The sequence below is a fragment of the Neopsephotus bourkii genome, unplaced genomic scaffold, assembly GCF_033783945.1.
Source record: "Neopsephotus bourkii isolate Nb327-2 ecotype Australia unplaced genomic scaffold, CSIRO-AGI_Nbou_v1 NB_659, whole genome shotgun sequence".
In the NCBI taxonomy this organism is placed as follows: Eukaryota; Metazoa; Chordata; class Aves; order Psittaciformes; family Psittacidae; genus Neopsephotus; species Neopsephotus bourkii.
Genome location: NW_026901158.1, coordinates 4,086,476 through 4,104,373, shown reverse-complemented (window position 1 = coordinate 4,104,373; position 17,898 = coordinate 4,086,476). Strand labels below are relative to the sequence as shown.

The 17,898-nt window shown below is 38.4% G+C and overlaps 2 protein-coding genes across 8 annotated transcripts in view; one reads left to right on the top strand and one right to left on the bottom strand.

The window, feature by feature from the left end:
* The window catches only part of RALGPS1 (Ral GEF with PH domain and SH3 binding motif 1), a 74,370-nt gene that overhangs the window by 35,769 nt on the left and 20,703 nt on the right, over window positions 1–17,898 (bottom strand). The window lies entirely within an intron of this gene.
* ANGPTL2 (angiopoietin like 2) lies at window positions 1,307–17,822 on the top strand. Its single transcript, XM_061352661.1, has 5 exons — window positions 1,307–1,407; window positions 9,970–10,824; window positions 15,435–15,628; window positions 15,869–16,139; window positions 16,229–17,822. Exons 2-5 carry the CDS (start codon window positions 10,017–10,019, stop codon window positions 16,426–16,428), a joined length of 1,473 nt encoding a protein of 490 aa, XP_061208645.1. The 5' UTR covers window positions 1,307–1,407; window positions 9,970–10,016; the 3' UTR covers window positions 16,429–17,822.

Genomic DNA, 17,898 nt, shown 5'->3' with positions numbered 1-17,898 from the left:
CTTAAATAAGTGCCCTAAAATCAATAGCGCTTAAGTATATATTAAAGAGCTCAAAAGTGGTTATGGGCAATTTAGAAATATGGTCCTAAAAACCCAACTTTATCCTTGGGAAATCCTGTATTTACAAGAACCTTGGTGCTCCTGGGCATTACAGCAAGTTAAAAAACCTGTATTTTTCCACAAAAGCAAAGAACCTGAAAATGTTCATTCTTAAATACCAATTAAATACTCAAGTAGTAATCTAGGTATGGAATTGCCTTCTTAGGCTGGAAATAGTCAGGAATTTGGGAAAGCCAGCCACACTCATGACAACCTGCTCCCTTGGAAGAAAATGTAATGGGCCTGTTGCTAAGTCTGTCAAAAATTAATGGTTTATCACTTTCTGGTTCAATTAAACCAGCCTTTTCAGGATAGAACTAGTGCATTGGAAAGGCTTTGGGTTATGTGAAGAGCTTACCTGAATTTGAACAACTTTATTTCTGGGAACATGCAATTTCTTGATAACAGCTACTTATGAAGGGAGAAAACATGGGGAATATTGGCACTTCTCTGCATACAGCTGCCTTGCCTTCCTTCTCTGAGCATCACAGAGGCGCAGTCAGTAAAACCGAGCAGTGACCCCGATGCCTATGCCTCATCTCTCCACACCACCGAGCAGGACGCGGCCCTCCCTGCCCCCGACATGTTGGGGCCGAACCCTCCTCAGTTACACACTCTACCACCTTGTTCGTGCTCAGAAACCAAACGCCCGCTCCTCAGCCGCGGCCTGCGGAACGCGAAGCGCTGCAACGCCGACCGTTCCCCCCTTTGACAGACGGAGGCGTTTCGCTTTGGAGCACCGGGGGCCGCGCACCCAGCCCGTGGCCCGGCCCCTCAGCCCCCTCAGCCCAGCTCCCGCCCCGCGCTGAGGTCATGCCTGCGGCGGGGCCCGGGGCCGTCTGTCGCGGGTGGGTCCCGGCGCTGGTGGGAGGAGGGAGGACGCGCGCCCAACCGGAGCCGGGCGGCTCGCCGCAGGATCGCCTTTCCCCCTCTTTTTTTTTTCCTCCTCTTTTCCCCGGCCCGGACTCAATCGTGCCACAAAGGAGCTCAAGTTCACCTCGGGCTGCCTCAGCCTCTCGCCTGACGCCACGGACCGCGGACTCCAGAGCCCGGCCGTGCACCGCAGCAGCGCGGATGGGCGGCTGAGGCTGGGCTGCCACGGAGTGAAATACCCTCAGGGAGGAAAAAAAAAGGAGAACGGGAGAAGAAAGGATGGTGAGAGCCGCCGGTTACTGCCTCGTCTAACTGCAGGGCTAAGCTGCCTCCGCTGACACAGCCGAGTGAGATGTCACAGCCCCTGCGGACGAGCTGCGCTGAGACCCTCGGGTGAGGCACGCCACGGGCTGAGGAGAGAACCGAAAGAGACGGGTAAGTGCGGGCATGAGGTGGGTGGATGCGAGGTGTGCGGCCGGGGCCCAGGGACTGCGCTGCAGCCGGACCATGGCACCAGTGAGGGTTACCTTGTCACAGACAGCACTGCTCCAGTGTAAAGCACAAGCCTCTTTTTGCCTTCAAACAAAAAGAAGCCCCCAAACACGACTGAAAGATAGTCGAGACACTTAATGATGCCAGGCAGGGAAAAGCCTTCTTGCCACTATTTTCAGAAATACAGAATCTTTTTATAACCTTACTTGGTGCTGCATGTAACTTCGAGCTTCCTCAGACTTGCTCTAAACGGATGCACCTTTCAACAAACCTTCCAGGATATACTGATTCCTATGATAACTTTTCTAAAGGATTACCTGTATTAAAAACTGAGATCTCCAATCGTACACTCCTGTCTGATTAAAGAGATACAAAAGTTCCTGTAAGAGAGTCTATACAAAGTATGAAAGATATTGCAAAAGTTTCAATTAAAAAAAAAAGAACCTAACATTTATGAATACCTTTGTGTAAGTATTGAATACTGTATGATCTAACTATTTTCATGGGTAAAAGGAGTCACATTTATCAAAATGTGAATGTGTTTAAGGGCTATTACAGACAACGTGTGTGCACACACAGTATGAGCACTTTTTGGTAGTGATTGGATTAAGTGAAAATAAGGTGAGGCCGCTGTTAAGGGAAGCAACAACAAAAGCAGTGCTCTTTCAATAATTACATTCCACATCTATGACAGAACTTCACGAAAGCACAAAGAACAATCCACAATCAACATGACTAAAATTCCTGGTCATCCAGAAAGAAAACTTGTACTTGGTGTAACTAAGAAGCAGCTCATTTTTTCCCAAAACCTGGAAGAAAGTTCCACAGCAGCAAAGGATACCTCAGCTTTTGAAGTTCCCTGCAGCACTTGATAGTATTTCAAAACAAAAGTTCTCCAGGAGCCAATTAAGACACACTCATTCTGCAGTGTTGCTTTAGTCATCCATGCGGCTCAGTGACAAAAGTATTTCCTTTTAAGAACTAGCGCTTGAACCAAAAATTCACCCCAATTTTAAGTGGACATAAAAGCTCAGTATCAAATGCATTATAATAAAAGCAGTGAATTGGTTTCTGGCTGTGTGGCACTGCTTACAATGGAATCCAGCACCTAGTGGCAAAAAAAAACCCCAAACAACCCCAAAATCGTTCCCCATAAGTTTTGAGTTTTTTTCAACTTAGTTTTTTACATCATGCTTGTGTTAACAGAAACTGCATGCTCTTATGTGTCAGCTCTTCCCTCTCCCCTATTCTATTTACTTTAAAACTTCAAGCAAAACTTTAAAGCTTTTCCTAATACATGTGGCACGCACACTACTGTGCTGTGTTTCCACTGTGAATTGCTGTTTCATTTTACAAAACTGAAAAAATAATCAGTGTTGAGGTTTTTCACAGCAGCACCCTTTATCTGACAACCAAACGACATGATGTTAATTCTAAAAAGACCCAAACTGTACCAGTGGAAGTCACTCTCCTTATGTAAGAGCAAAAATTAATAAATCACATTAAAAATTAAGGCTACCTGGAAGATTGACAGGATGGATTAACATCATTCCTTGCAAGAGGATGTTTGGGAGAAGGAGTAGGCAAAGAGCATGAGCTCTGAGAAAAGGGGTAGGGAGTTAGAAAGAAAGCAGCTTCAGAAAAATCCATGCTTATCTATCTTATCACAATGGTGTTGTGAAATCCAGATCATATTACTGGCCTGGTGCCTGGAACATGCCAGCTAACTGTAAGTCCACAAACACTGCCTATCAAAGGACTCTGCAGAAGCAAAAACTAATGTTTGTTAACAAAACCCAAACCCTCTGATCTTTTTATAGTAGGATTTTACATTTTCAACACCCTTGCTCCATTTGCTTTTATCAATTAAAGTGTAAGACTGCACTAACCTATAAACCCCTTTTGATACCAAAGACACCAGTATTAAACAGTGAAGATTTGTTGCTAGTTTTTTATGTTTCTTCTTTAGAATGATCAGGTATCAAACTAAGTGTGAATTCACAATCAAACAAAATAGTTTATCTTTTCAAGAAGAAATGCTGTAACAGCTAACACTATTCCTTTTGTGAAGAACATGCCTCCATTTATGTCTAAATGCTTGAGGAATCAGCACAAAAGGTTCCACAACATGGGAGATATGTAGGAAAAGCCCCTCAGATGAATGCTATCTTTGTTATATTAAATATGACCAGTACACAAGAACTGAATTTTGTAACAGAGCAATTCAGTGTAGCAAAATGAACTCATCTGTATGGAGAATCTGCCTTTTTTTTTTGTTTCGTGTCAAAACAACCATAGAGGGAGATGTCAGAAAAAAAAATCTGTGTTGTGCAAAAGTGCATATCTCATCCTTCATTATATACGTGGGGTTTTTTTTCCATCTATCCGGATATTCTTTAAAGCCTCTGCATTACCAGTTTAATTATGATGCATTCAATTGTGGCATGTTAGAACTGCACATACTCTGAACAGTCTAGCCTCTATACTGTAAGTGCTTGAGTCAGAGCAATTTACAAGGATAGGAACAAACTGTGAACCTATCCATTCTTTAATTAAATGAAAGTCACCTACTGGCAATAAAATTAAAATGACACATAAATAGAACTATATACTGAAAACAGAGTTAAATAATAAAAAATACACCTCCCACCCCCAAATTCTGGAAGTAATCAGGGATGTGACATTCTAGGAGCCTTCTGCTTGAGCATATGAAGTCCCATAGGAAACCCACCTTGTTTAAAATAGTTATTGTAACTGAAGCCCAATAAAATAAAAAATGTCTCCTTAGTTCTTGAGCTTTGACGTACAAGCCCACCAAAATTCCACTCTTAACTTTTTGAAGTGAGAATTGCTGCTGTCTTCATCACACACCAGGCTCTGATGCATTAGCTCCTCAAAACATATTGGTAAAGGGTTTTCTTAGTTAGATTATCTTTGCAATAATTTCAGTGATAGCACAATTCAACTAGTTACTGAAGTAAGATGTCAACTCATGTAACATCTTAGTTTTAGCACAGAAAATTGCCTTCTCTGTAAGGCAGTCTCCAAGGGTAAACACAGTGTCACATATCACTTGTACAAAAGCTGCATTTATATAGCCTAGTGCATCACTTTCTTAGCTACAGTCCTCTGGCTTATTAACAGTTTACTATATACAGAATAACAAGAGCAGCAGCAAGAAGCAATTCTGCTACTCTGAACTACTGAGTTCTTTAATGTTCCACATCTGTAAGAGTAACCCATACCAATGCAATTTAAGATACAAAATTTATATGCTGGTACGAAATCTAACAGTTATTTTCCATATTTGTCTTAGTTAAGGTTTTCCACACAAGGTCATTATTTTGCCTTTGTATTTCTCCAAACTGCTGTAGTACAAGTGATACCTTCCTCACATGTCAAAACATTTCCTTGAAATGAGTTGTAATCCACAGTAAAGCATAATAAAATTCAGTGCCCAGCAACCATCCAGTGGCCTTCCTACTGTTTCAGCTCTTCTTGTTTTTTTGCGGAACACTGAAAAGTGCAGGCATAAAAAGAACACAGCATAACTCCCAGAGACAAGATACCAATCTCTCAGTGGTTAAAAGACTCAGCATTGCAAACCACTTTAGATCTAGATGCAACTGTGTTGACAATATATATTCAGGCTTTTATAAACACCTTTCTTTCCAGAGTAGTACTGCAATGTCTAGTTTATGAACAAAATTTCATCCAGCAAAAATCAGCCATAACACTGAAAGGCTACTGGCAGCATTTTCAAATAAGCTTGGTTCTTTGTTATGTTATTACAAGTCATATTTTTATCTGACAGAGGCATACCTTTGTTCTCCTGGGCACAAAATCCCAGGGAGAACTCTCACGATTTATAAAATACTTTAACTAGCCTATTTTGTAAAAATTAGATCCTCTGAAACATGTCATCATAAAGTACAGATTATGAAAGAGATACACATGGTGGAATATCCACAACGAAATGTGTATTTTGTTATAAGCAGGTTAGAAAAAAGGCCACAGTGCTGACATTGCTACCTTTGATGCTACTGCTTGAGGCAAGCTGGTTAAAACAAAGCGAACACTTGCCAAACAGTAGTACTCTGCATGTCGAAATATTTTTACCTTTATCATTTCAGGATCATGACATTGACTAAACTACAGGATGTGAAGCACCTGTGTAATTTGATATGGTAAAATACTCGAATCTTGTTGAAATCTCACATATAAGTTTCAAGATACTGGTAACAATCAAAAGCTAATATATTTTAAGGCACCGAAAGTCCCATATAAGCATGACAGCATAGGCCACACAAATGTTTCAAAGCAAAGCCAGAGAAAGACTGTATTTACTTTTCCCCTTTAAGCGACAGGAAAAAACAACTAAATGCTGAAACATCTGATAGCCCTTTCAGAAAGTTTATTTCCTCTTTTTTCACCAGATCATGGGAACATCCTCAGTTGGACAAACAATGAAGGAGCAAACAAACCAACTTATAATTACCTACTTCCAGCTATATGGAGAGATAGGCCAACATTTGTTCTACAGAGCGAAATGTTAACCAAAATACTTATGCTGGTTAGGAGCATGAAAAATACTATGATTCTAACCCACACAACAATACTGCCAGAAGCTTTCATACAGATGCAGTTACACTGGCAAAAGACAATATTCGGCCTAAATAAAGTACTACATACTGCTGAGGAAACATGCACAAAACTGGGTTTAGGTGCATCTGCGCTAGAGCAAGTTACCAGCTCAACTCCTATGAAAAGTACTTTCCCAAGCACACAAGTCTTGAACAGCAGAATCTAGAAATGAAATAGCTTCAAACTTCCATATTTTTTCTAGCTAGAAGTTCTATTTTTCTTATTAAAATGATACATCTTTTTCTTTTTAAGTGTGCTTCTTTCACCTCTCTTCTGTTTGTGTGTTTGCTTGTTGAAGTTTTGTCAGTGTGCATGAGGGCAGATGACAGACCTGATGTATTTTCAGTAATTAAGAAAAGCTGCACCAAACATGCTGTTAAAGAACGCAGTGTTGTGCAATGGCAAGGTTGAAAAGTCTACCGCTACCTGAGTGGAATTCTGCACTGGGGACAAATGTGGCCCCAGTAATACAGTTCCCTCCTAGTTGACTGCAGAAGAGCTACTGGGAGAGAAGAAAAGCAGGGCTGAGCCAAAGAAACAGTAAAAGCCAAGTGATCAACAAGCAACAGCACTAGCAAAGTACAAAGAGTATGAGCAATTACTTGGCGTAAGTGCAACAGAAGAAAACTGAAAGTTAGTGTGCTGGACATCAAGTAAATTAGATCTTCCTCTCCCATGGGAAGGAATTCTGATGTCCTAAAATCTGATGTTCTCCTAGTCAAAGAGGAACATATTAAAAAGCACTGAATGCTTTAGAATTGATTCCCCGGCTTCCCTCCCCACTTCCTCTGGAAGCTTTTTCCTCTGTGAAAGATTAATCACGGGGAGTTGTTTGAACAAGCATGTTGCTTGTGAACTTCACTGGAATCCAACTGCAGAAAGGAAGAAATGCCATTTATGTTATGTAGTTCCCCACAATATGCAACAAATAGGCCTCATGCTGAATGTTTTTTTTAAAACAACAAGTAGAAAATAACTGAACAAGGAGATAATAAAAGACCGAAGAGATCACTTCATAAACAGGAAGACAAACATCTGAAGATAATATGGTTCTTGTTGCTCTTTGTACAGGAGCATTCTGTTACCAGTGTACTTTTCCTTCCAGTGTTTTTTCTTGTAGTAAGGACACCTTAGAAAAACTGACATACAGGCAAGATCATGAGAATGAAGTATTTCAGCATCGTTTAATTATGCTGATGTTATTCACTGATGGCAAACAGTGGTCGAACACTGAACACGCTTCCTTGAGAGGTGGTCAATGCCCCAAGCCTGTCACTGTTTAAGAGGCATTTGGACAATGACCTTAATAAATAACATGCTTTAACTTGGTCAGCCCTGAATTGGTCAGGCAGTTGGACTACACGATCACTGTAGGTCCCTTCTAACTGAAACAGTCTATTATAGTTTGAAAGATGTTTGAACTGACATGTGAGGATGAAGCTGATGACCTCTGTTCAGTGTTTTTCTTAAATAATTCATAAAAACCCCTGAAGAATAAAAATCAAATTTTTATATGTTGCTCTTTCTTCAGCCTGGAAAAGAATGTGTGCCCTAAATCCTGTCCTCAGTTAGAGGCATGAGTTGCTGTAACAAAGACACAAGTGAAGTCTGAGAAAATTTCAGTTTCTCTCCAGTGGTTACAATAATTACAGGTTTTGAGTGGGCAGGGAAAGATACTTCAACTCAAACTGTGAAATAAAATCCATTTTATACCTATACATGAGACACACTGCAAAACACTCCATCTGTGCAGAAATACGAGGCCTGGAAAACTGCCAGGGTTTCCAAGTGTGACCTGCTGTGCAAATGCTGATTATGCAAGTTAAAGCTGTCTGGGGTAAATTTATGTTCCCTGTTTTCCAGGGCTCCAAATAACATTCCACTACTTACAGAATCCATGTCAAACTCCAAACTTCTATCAGACAAGTTTTCAAGATTCTTGGCAGGTGCTGTAAAGCACAATTCCTTGCCATTTGCAAAATTAGTTTATTCCAAATAAAAAACAGAGGCAAAAATGTATATCCAGAAACTTTAAGAAAGATCAAGTCCTGGTCACTTTTTCTGAATCATTTACAAAAACATTTATGGTTTATTTCAACACAACAGAAAAATGAATGACTGACAGCATCTCTCTTCTCAGTATAATTATTTCAGCATTCATGTCCATCATTATATTGAAACCCTAATTAAAAAATCTCTGATAAGTCAGCAGCTGCCTAGTTTCCCAGATTCAATCCCAGAACAATTCAGATCAGATGGGACCTCACCTTCATCTTACAAAGCAAGGCTAATTTCAATACTAGATCACGCTGCTCAAAGCCTTGCCTGAATCAGAACTTTACCTATTTCCAGGAATAGGGTTTCTACTGCCTCTTTCAGGACTGTCCTTGGACAGACTCCCTGGGAAATTCTTTTACCCAAAATGAATTTTTCTTGGGCCAATTTGTATGCATTGACCATTATACTTTCAATGTGCACTTCAAAAAAAAAAAAAATCCATCTTCTCTCCAAACACCCCTTAAGTAGTTGAAGACAGCAGTAAGCTGTCTCCTTCACCTTCCCTTCTAGAGGCTAAACAAGCCCAGCTCTTTCTGCTGCTCCTCATACATAATGTCTGCCAGCCTCTAGCTATCCATGTTGGTCACACTCAGCTGGATTCATTCCAGTTTCTCACAGCTGCTACTATCATCATTTCATGTAATTTAAAAAAGATTGCTGTACTAAAGATGACCAAGCAGTAAGGTGACAGTTATTTAAACACTGAATGGTTATTCCATGTGAAATGTTTTACAAGCAAAGAGAAATGTGATGGGAAACACCACCCTGCTTTTAAAAAGTATCAAGCAGGCTTTATACACTGAAAAAGCTCCACACAGCACTTTTGCCCCATTTTATTTATTTTAAGAAAACTAGGTTATATACACATGCCTATTAAAGTTGTTAGAAATACATGATACCAAAGTGCTGTTGAAGCAGCAGATAAAAGAATGATCTGTAACAAGGCATTCCTGGCAACAGTGACAGTGCCAAGCTCATGTTTTCGAGAAGACTGCTGCCTGTAAAGTGCTGGTATTGACTTATTTTTGAAGAAAAAGCAATGGCCTCAAATTTCCACCTTGAATATGAATCTGCTCCGAGAACCAAGCATAATTTCACCAAAATTTCAGATTTTTTGTTTTGTATGTTTTTCTGTTTCATATGTCAGTAAGCACTACTAGCTAATTTTAACAGCTGGGGGGTCATCTTTGTCCACCATGCATATATGCACATGGCTTTCCCTTCCAAGAAAGGACTATGAAGTGAAATGAGCAGTCTGAGTGTAGAGACATCTCCGTAACAATAAATATTTTAGTTGCAAATTCTATCAGACAGATTTTACTGCCTGTAATTTCTGGGCAGTAAAGATTTTAATTATAATGAGTTATTTGATATTTTTAGAACTTTTAACAGCAGGTATTAAGTTGTGCATACTTTAACATCTATATTTTTAACTAAGAAATGAAAATGTAATTCATATTTAAATGAAAATACTGATCTTGGAAACTTCCGTGGTACTTGCCTGGGAAAAGGACTCTTCAAATCCTGGTATTTACTTCTTAAGTTTCTTGTGGTTGGTGGCAGGCTTTAGATAAGCGTATAACTAGTAACTACAGTTCCGGCCACAGAATGATACAACCATTTCCCACGATGTCCCCCTTAGCCAACCTAAGTTTATGCTGGACAAGGAAAGTCTTTCATTTGTACAAAGCCATACTAGTTCCTATGCAATCTTTTGCAAGTTTTAGCACAGATTATCACTTGTTTTGTAAACCTGCACCTATTTCCTATTTGTTACTTACTGCTAAATTTATTTTAAAACAGATTAAGAAGTTCATTGCAGAAGAGTATTTGACCAGAACAAGAGGATCATGATGACAACAAGATTCACCTGCTTAATGCTAATAGCTGTTGTGGGAGCTACAGCGAGCGAGACACAGGAACTGGAAGGCAATGATGAGGAAACAGAACAGGAATTCATTTATATGAACAGATATAAGCGTTCCAGTGACACACAGGATAAATGCACTTACACCTTTATTGTACCTCAACAGAGAGTGACGGGTGCTATTTGTGTCAACTCTAAGGAGCCTGAAGTTCTACTTGAAAACAGGGTAAATAAACAAGAATTACAGTTACTTAACAATGAACTTATCAAACAAAAGAGACAAATAGAAACTCTCCAGCAACTGGTGGAGGTGGATGGTGGGATTGTTAATGAGGTCAAACTCTTGAGAAAAGAGAGTAGAAACATGAATTCTCGTGTCACACAACTCTACATGCAGTTACTGCATGAAATTATACGAAAACGTGACAATGCCTTAGAACTTTCTCAACTTGAGAATAAGATCTTGAACCAAACTGCAGATATGCTACAACTTGCAAACAAATACAAAGACTTAGAGCACAAGTACCAACATTTGATGTCGATTGCCAATAATCAGTCAGTAATAATTGCCCAACTGGAAGAACACTGTCAGAAAATGCCGTCCGTAAAGCCACTGCCACAAACTCCGCAGCCACCAAACAAAGTGTACCAGCCTCCTACTTACAATCGCATTATCAACCAGATATCTACTAATGAGATTCAGAGTGATCAGAACTTAAAGGTCCTGCCACCTACCTTACCAACTATGCCTGCAGTTACTAGCATTCCAACTTCAACTGATAAACCATCTGGTAAGTAATACTATCAATATGTCTACATTAGTTTATGCTAATATGCAGTGGGTAACATTTTGATTGTAATATCAAAGATGCAGACAATTTATTTAGCAAAATAAATGCAAAAGAATTATTTTGAACTGAACTAATTCCTCAGCTCTAATCTTGTCTGTGTATCTACCTTATGTATTTTTAATATACATGTTGTAGTACAAGCACAGAATGAAAGCAAAAAAAGAAATCTGACTAACAGATACAGACACACTAGCCCCACATATCTTTCTCTTGTTAATTTGCCAGGACAAATCCACCATCTATACTGCATGTATGAGATAAAAAAAGAGCTGCAGAAAAACTCAGTCACCAACAGTCAATCATCTAAATTTTCTTTACCTGTGCCTATAATTCCTGACATCTGAAGGGGCTTGACAGCTTCTGTGTAAACATTTATGAAGTTAGTTATTACAAGCCTGCTGATGTAGCATATGGTAAATTCTGTGCTTATGTAACTCAAAAAGTAATACGTAAACTGTTCCACACCTCACACAGGGCACTTATGCTCTAAGGCAGGAGCAAAGGGAAGCAAAGTGGTAGAATACTAAGGGATATTATACAGCCCTCATTAAGAGTCTTAAGAGTTCTGCCATAAGCAAGATTAGAGGCCTCTGAAATCACATTAGAGATGAGTTGATCTACATGATAAAGAAGTAACAGGTATAGAATCCAGTTTCACCTATGGCTCCACATATTGAAAAAAAACACAACAGTTCAAGTATTAGGTGTCTCACACAAGAGAATTGTATTCTGCAGTGTGTGTACTTCAGAAAAAAGATGGAGAACCCATAGCCAACTGAAAGACTTGAAACACGGTAATGCAAATGAACTGCACTCAATGTATTTCAAGGCTATTTGCAACATACTCCAAATGACATTAGCAAACTCTTTAGAATTATCAAACAATGCAACTACCCCATTAAACCAAAACAAGCAACCAAAAAAACCCAGAACAATTTATTTTTCCAGGGAAAAAATATCCACAATGAGAACCTTGAGCAGGCATTTCAGTCTAAAGCCTATAGGACTGCCTCTTAAATAATTACACCATGACTCTGATCTCAAGCTAGGCTCAAGCTTAGTACAGTGTTTTCCTGCCTTTCTGTAAGTGAAGTATCTTTCAAGCATTCTTTTAAGACCTTTTTCTTCCTGTTACACTCTTGAAAACTTACAAACCAGTGCTCGTCCTCCTCATGCTTTTAAAGTACCCAGATGGGAGCCGAGGCTGCACGATCACACAGCAGAACAGAAAAGTTACTTCACATGCATAGTAGTTTTGTTATCTATCCTTATACAGCATTTTCCTTTCTTGCCAAGTAAAACCTTGATTCCTGACTAACTTGCAACCCTGCAGAACCCCTAGATTCTCACCTGAGGAACTGCTGCTTAACCAGCTATTTTTCATGTCCATCTCCAGAGGTCCCTTCCAAAGTCCATGATACTAAGATAAGATTTGACATCTCCTACTTCAGAACAAGTCATTATTATGACTATAATCTAAAACAAGACAGTTTAGAAGTATTTCTCTGTCACATTTGAAATGTCTTTCCCTATCTGCTATTATAATTTACTGTGTAGTGTGATTTAAATGTATATTTACTTAATATTTTATCCATATTCATAAAGGTAAGCCAGAACAACTAGCCAAGTAACCCAAAATAATGTGCCTGATTTGCAAGGTTTAGAACAGTGTCTTGTTAAAAATGAATTAGAAATGTTTGAAGTGTTGCATATTTCAGAGGCATTACAGACTAAGACGACTGCACAATAACATTGGAAGTAAATCATAAAAACATGGTGTAAAACAATTAAAGAACCCCAGTCTCACAGCAAAATGCTTTAGAGAAAAGAAACTGAAAAATGCATTATAAAATGTGGGCATCATCACTGGATATGAAGTAATTTTAGAGATACATACTTTAGGAAAATTAATTTCTCTGCAAGGACCGGTGTCATGCTTTCAGCCACACATTTCTCAAAGGTTCATTTTATGAGGCATAAAACCACCCCAGTGTTCCTGTTGCTGGTTCTTTGCAAAAGTAAAGGAAATGGTAAAACAGAAACAAAAAAAACCCCACACAAAAAACCCCAAACACTTGTAGAAGAATCTGCAATTTTATCCATAAATCATTTATTTCAAGTTCTTATTTGCAAATTCTTGTTTCCCTCTCATGCCCAAAAGGACAAGTTGCGTAAGTTTAATTCTGTCTGCAAAACACTGAAGTGCTACAGAAAAATAATCAATCCATAGCCAGTAAGTCACCTAATGTCAACACAGAGATTCTTCAAAATAGCTACAGTTGTATTTCAATCTCTTCTACTAAGCAAAATATGAATTCCAAGTGAAATGTCTGTAGTTCTTTTTAGGAACACTGCCCTTTAGACTTGCTTGAAAGAGCTAAAAACCTAATAAAAGACTTCAGGATGAAATGGTTTAGATGTTACACTAACTACTCCTCCTTTCTGGGAGTTACTGCCCAGGGGTTTAGGGGTGGGATGACACTCCCAACCCCAACAACTCTGCATGTGCTAATGCCAAACAATTACAAGTTTGATTATGCCAGTGCAAATAGGAGACGTGGTTTATCTGCAGTGGGTTTTAGTTTATAACATCACAAAAACCCCCAGGGTCAATAATTCAAGTAAATGTGAAACAGCAATTTACCAGAGTGTAGAATTCTACACACAACAGGACAAATACTACTATGTGAAGCACTGTTATATTTTCTGTATAGAACAGACTTACATGAATAGCTTACCAAAATACTGATTTTATAAATTTGCCAGTGCAACCTTGGAAGATGACGAGACCCAAAATAAATGAAAGCCAAATTGGAAAACTAAATAAATTTGATTCATCATCTTCACCCAAAAAATCAACAAACCCTCTTCTGGGAACAAAACATTCAGTCATCAGTTGTATCACTTACGAAATGCAGGTTTCCTTGTGCAGTTGCTACACAAGACATTATTCCTAGAAAAACATGCACACAGACCAGTTGACTATACTCTGCCAGATAAAACTTGCAGGTAAACATTTTAAGCCCATGATGCATTATAAAAAAATAAACAAATAGTAAAGAGCAAATGTAATGCTAAGGTTAATGCAATATTAACATATGGTTTATGTTAATGTTATATGGTCACACACTATTTCAAAAGAGGCATTAGCGTACAAAAATAAACATACATAAGAGATTCATTATAAAGTCATACTGATAATTATGGCTTAATGAAGCAGATGCTTTAAACTCATATATCCTGTAGGTTAAAAAGATATACTCAGGGAAATTAAGGCAAGAGCACAAAATCTAAATCAATTTTGATACGAGTATTCACTGAGGAGACACTTTTGCGTTCCTGTGCTAAGCTAGCGGCAAGAAGATATTCTGCAGGATTTACCTCAAAACTGAAATGCTGATAGGAGAGGTTATAAAGCAAATGAAAGAAATGAATACTAACAAACTGCAAGGAGTAAAGCACATCCACAAGAGTTCTAAAGGAAACTGAATATGAAACAATTAACTCAGTGCCTGTGCCGATGGAGTCCTGGCTGACATACAGTTTATATGAATTTCCAGACAGCACTGAATGGGTTTCCCAATCAGTGTGTTTAAATTAAGCTGCTACAAAGTACGAAGAAAGAACTTCACATAAACAAACAATAAAAATCCAGGCAGAGTTAATTGTGGGGTCTGACAGATCTGTGCTGGAGCCCACTGTCATCAGTGAGTTCCCCTTTCACTTCCCATTTCAGATGATAAATATCAGACTACACACCTCAGTCAAAGTTCTGGAAAGTCAGTATCTGACAAGAACACACCTGTCATGGAAAAGTAGCAGCAAACTCTGCTTTGAAGTATTTATAATAGCTTATCTTCACCTTAAAGCACGTTCAGAGAAAAGATTCATGTGCAGTAAAGCACTGTTGCCATGTGGCCTAGAAAGAAACTGCAAGATTAGAAAGCTGTAAATGCCACATTGTACACTGCTATATATTTATTTTAATGCACATGATCAAAGATCTGTGGTTGACAATTTTATGAGTTCCTTTAACAATGACTTTGAACTAACACGCTCTTTTATTTCTTTTTATCATTTATTAAGGGTGATAACAGCAACCTTACATTCTCAGTGTTGCCAGTTCCATTGATAATGTCTGTGTCAATGACAGTTTGGGGGATCCAAAAGCTAAATTTCTCCAGGACTAAAAGAAAGTCAAACTTGCTATTTTGTTTTCTAAACAAAATTACTAATATTTATATGTGGGGTCCTTCACATTGAGTTTCTTCGAAGACATAATCAAACCTTATAAGTGCAGCTGCTTTTAAAAAAGAACAAAAACTAGTATCTGCCTTTATCAGTAATTCATTGTGAAATGCTCTAAAGTTACAAAAAAATCAGCCTGTTTGAAAACATTCAGTGGACACTGTACCTTCAATAAGAGGAAAAGCAAATGCACTACTCAGAAGAAGAAAATGTACTGTAAAGAGCTCCCAATTCAAACACCGCCCTGGATTAAAAATATGCTCAACAGCATTTTGATACTGAGTCCTTCTGTTTTGACACAGGGCCCTGGAGAGACTGTCTGCAAGCATTAGAAGATGGCCACGATACAAGCTCCATCTACCTTGTAAAGCCAGAAAACACAAACCAGCTTATGCAGGTCTGGTGTGATCAACGGCATGACCCTGGTGGCTGGACAGTCATTCAGAGACGCCTGGATGGGTCTGTCAACTTTTTCAGGAACTGGGAGACATACAAGGTTAGGACAAGTGAGCAGTTTCATATTTTCTACCCTCTAAAATATATTGGTAAAGTTAATTTAAAGAGGGATTTTACAGTCTGGCCACAGCTTCCTTGAAAAGGAACTTGTGTGTTTACCTTTCCAGAAGACGAAGTCTCTATAAAATAAGTTACTGTGGTTTTCTAGTTAAGGATACACTCAGATTTACCGTTAAACCAGATATGTATTATTAACATGCTTCTCCTGCTTCCTTTACAGCAAGGATTTGGTAATATAGATGGAGAATACTGGCTAGGACTAGAAAATATTTATTGGTTAACAAATCAAGGCAACTACAAACTGCTCATAACAATGGAAGACTGGTCAGGTCGAAAAGTATTTGCTGAGTATGCCAGCTTCAGACTGGAGCCAGAAAGTGAATACTACAAGTTGAGATTGGGACGCTACAATGGCAATGCAGGAGATTCCTTTACTTGGCACAATGGCAAACAGTTCACCACGCTGGACCGGGATCACGATGTATACACAGGTACAAGGTCCCTTTCCACTGCCCTGGGTTTTTTTTCCTGTAAGGTTTTTCATTTACTCCCAAGACTGAAATGGAGCTTTCTTTTACAGGTAATTGTGCTCACTACCAGAAAGGAGGATGGTGGTACAATGCATGTGCTCATTCAAATCTCAACGGAGTCTGGTATCGTGGAGGACACTACCGCAGTCGGTATCAGGATGGTGTTTATTGGGCTGAATTCCGGGGGGGGTCATATTCACTAAAGAAAGTTGTTATGATGATAAGACCTAACCCTAACACTTTCCACTGAAATAATTCTTCTCTTGGTTTGCTTTCTTGTTCTAAAAATCACATAAAGCTATGATGTTATTACCTGAAATTATCTTTTCAGAAGTGAGGAATGTAAGATATTGTACATTTATTGCTAAGATATGAGGGTTTGTATATTGTATTTTCAAGAATCACTCCAGGAAAAAAACAGCTGAAGAAAAAAAAGGAACTGAAATGATGTAACATTCTGAACACCTCTCGGTACTAAATGTAGTTACATTCAGCCTTTTAGAACTGGCAGTTTAGACGGACTGTAGATAAACTATCTGGTGTTTATTCCCTGTAAATTAAGTTTGGATGGTAAAAATACTGCCACAACATTTAAATATTTTTGTATGTTATATTATGTATAAATATTCTCAAATACAGAACTGTACAGCAAGAGTTTTATTATTATTATGAGAAATCATTTGACACAGGAAATCATATCCTTTGAACTGTGTAGCTGGTATATGTACATTAGTGTGATTATTCTGATTTAATCTTTGTTAACTGCCGTGAATAAAGTTAGTACTATATAATTTGACTTGGAGAGCAGACTGTAACAAATCCAGTCTTTCCCTTCAATTTGAGCATTTTAATAATCTGCTCCTATAAATCAGAATTCACATTTGAATCAGATATTTTAGATTAAAAACACTAATGATGTGTCTTACCAAAATGAAGTTGCTACTTGCATATGGAAATAAACCCAGATTTACAACAGATAGAAGGTGCTATATAGCCAATGTGTTATATTACACAACAACTGTCACAGGGTTTTGTACCTGACTTCAGTCATTACCTGCTGTGTAGCCTCTGTAATCAGAAATGGCTGGATATAAAAATTAAAGGGACTATCCAACTTTGCAGGCAAATGATGGATACCAATATATAAGCTATTTAATATCCTTAGCCAGTAGCTGAAAATTATATAAAGAAGTTACCTGTAGCCAAGAGAAGTTATATTTATCATATTTCACAACTATATTACTGTCAAATTATTAGAGATTTACTCATCTATGTAGTGGTCAGTCACAACTATCAAATACGGACAGGGATGATTTTAATGCTGTTCTGAGGTAGGTTTCTAGAGCAGATTGCTGTAACACACTACTACAAAAACCAGAAATTAAAGACTGCATATGAGAGGGAGAGCAAAAGCCCTTGGAAGTTCAATGTATTTTCCAGTAAACCTGTCAGATACTGTGCATTTGTGTGCATGTGCTTGCACACTTTTTCCACTTATTACCTCACCACATCTTTCCAACAGTATGATGTACATTAAACTGATGTGTGATGTAGCATGTGTTGTATATAACTGAAAGTAGGGTTTTTAATATATGACCCCTGTAATACTGTAACCCTTTAATAAAGCAACAAATGTTATTTTGACATGTTCAGATTTCATCCTGGTTTAGTTCAATTATTCATGGGAAAAGAACAGATAATTACTTAAGTCCACACCACT

What these genes read in the sequence shown, in the direction of transcription:
- ANGPTL2 (XM_061352661.1), top strand. Translation starts at nt 10,017, where the DNA reads ATGATGACAACAAGATTCACCTGCTTAATGCTAATAGCTGTTGTGGGA. An exon ending in TTCAACTGATAAACCATCTG is followed by an intron (nt 10,825 to 15,434) that starts GTAAGTAATACT and finishes GTTTTGACACAG; the next exon opens with GGCCCTGGAGAGACTGTCTG. An exon ending in GGAACTGGGAGACATACAAG is followed by an intron (nt 15,629 to 15,868) that starts GTTAGGACAAGT and finishes CTTCCTTTACAG; the next exon opens with CAAGGATTTGGTAATATAGA.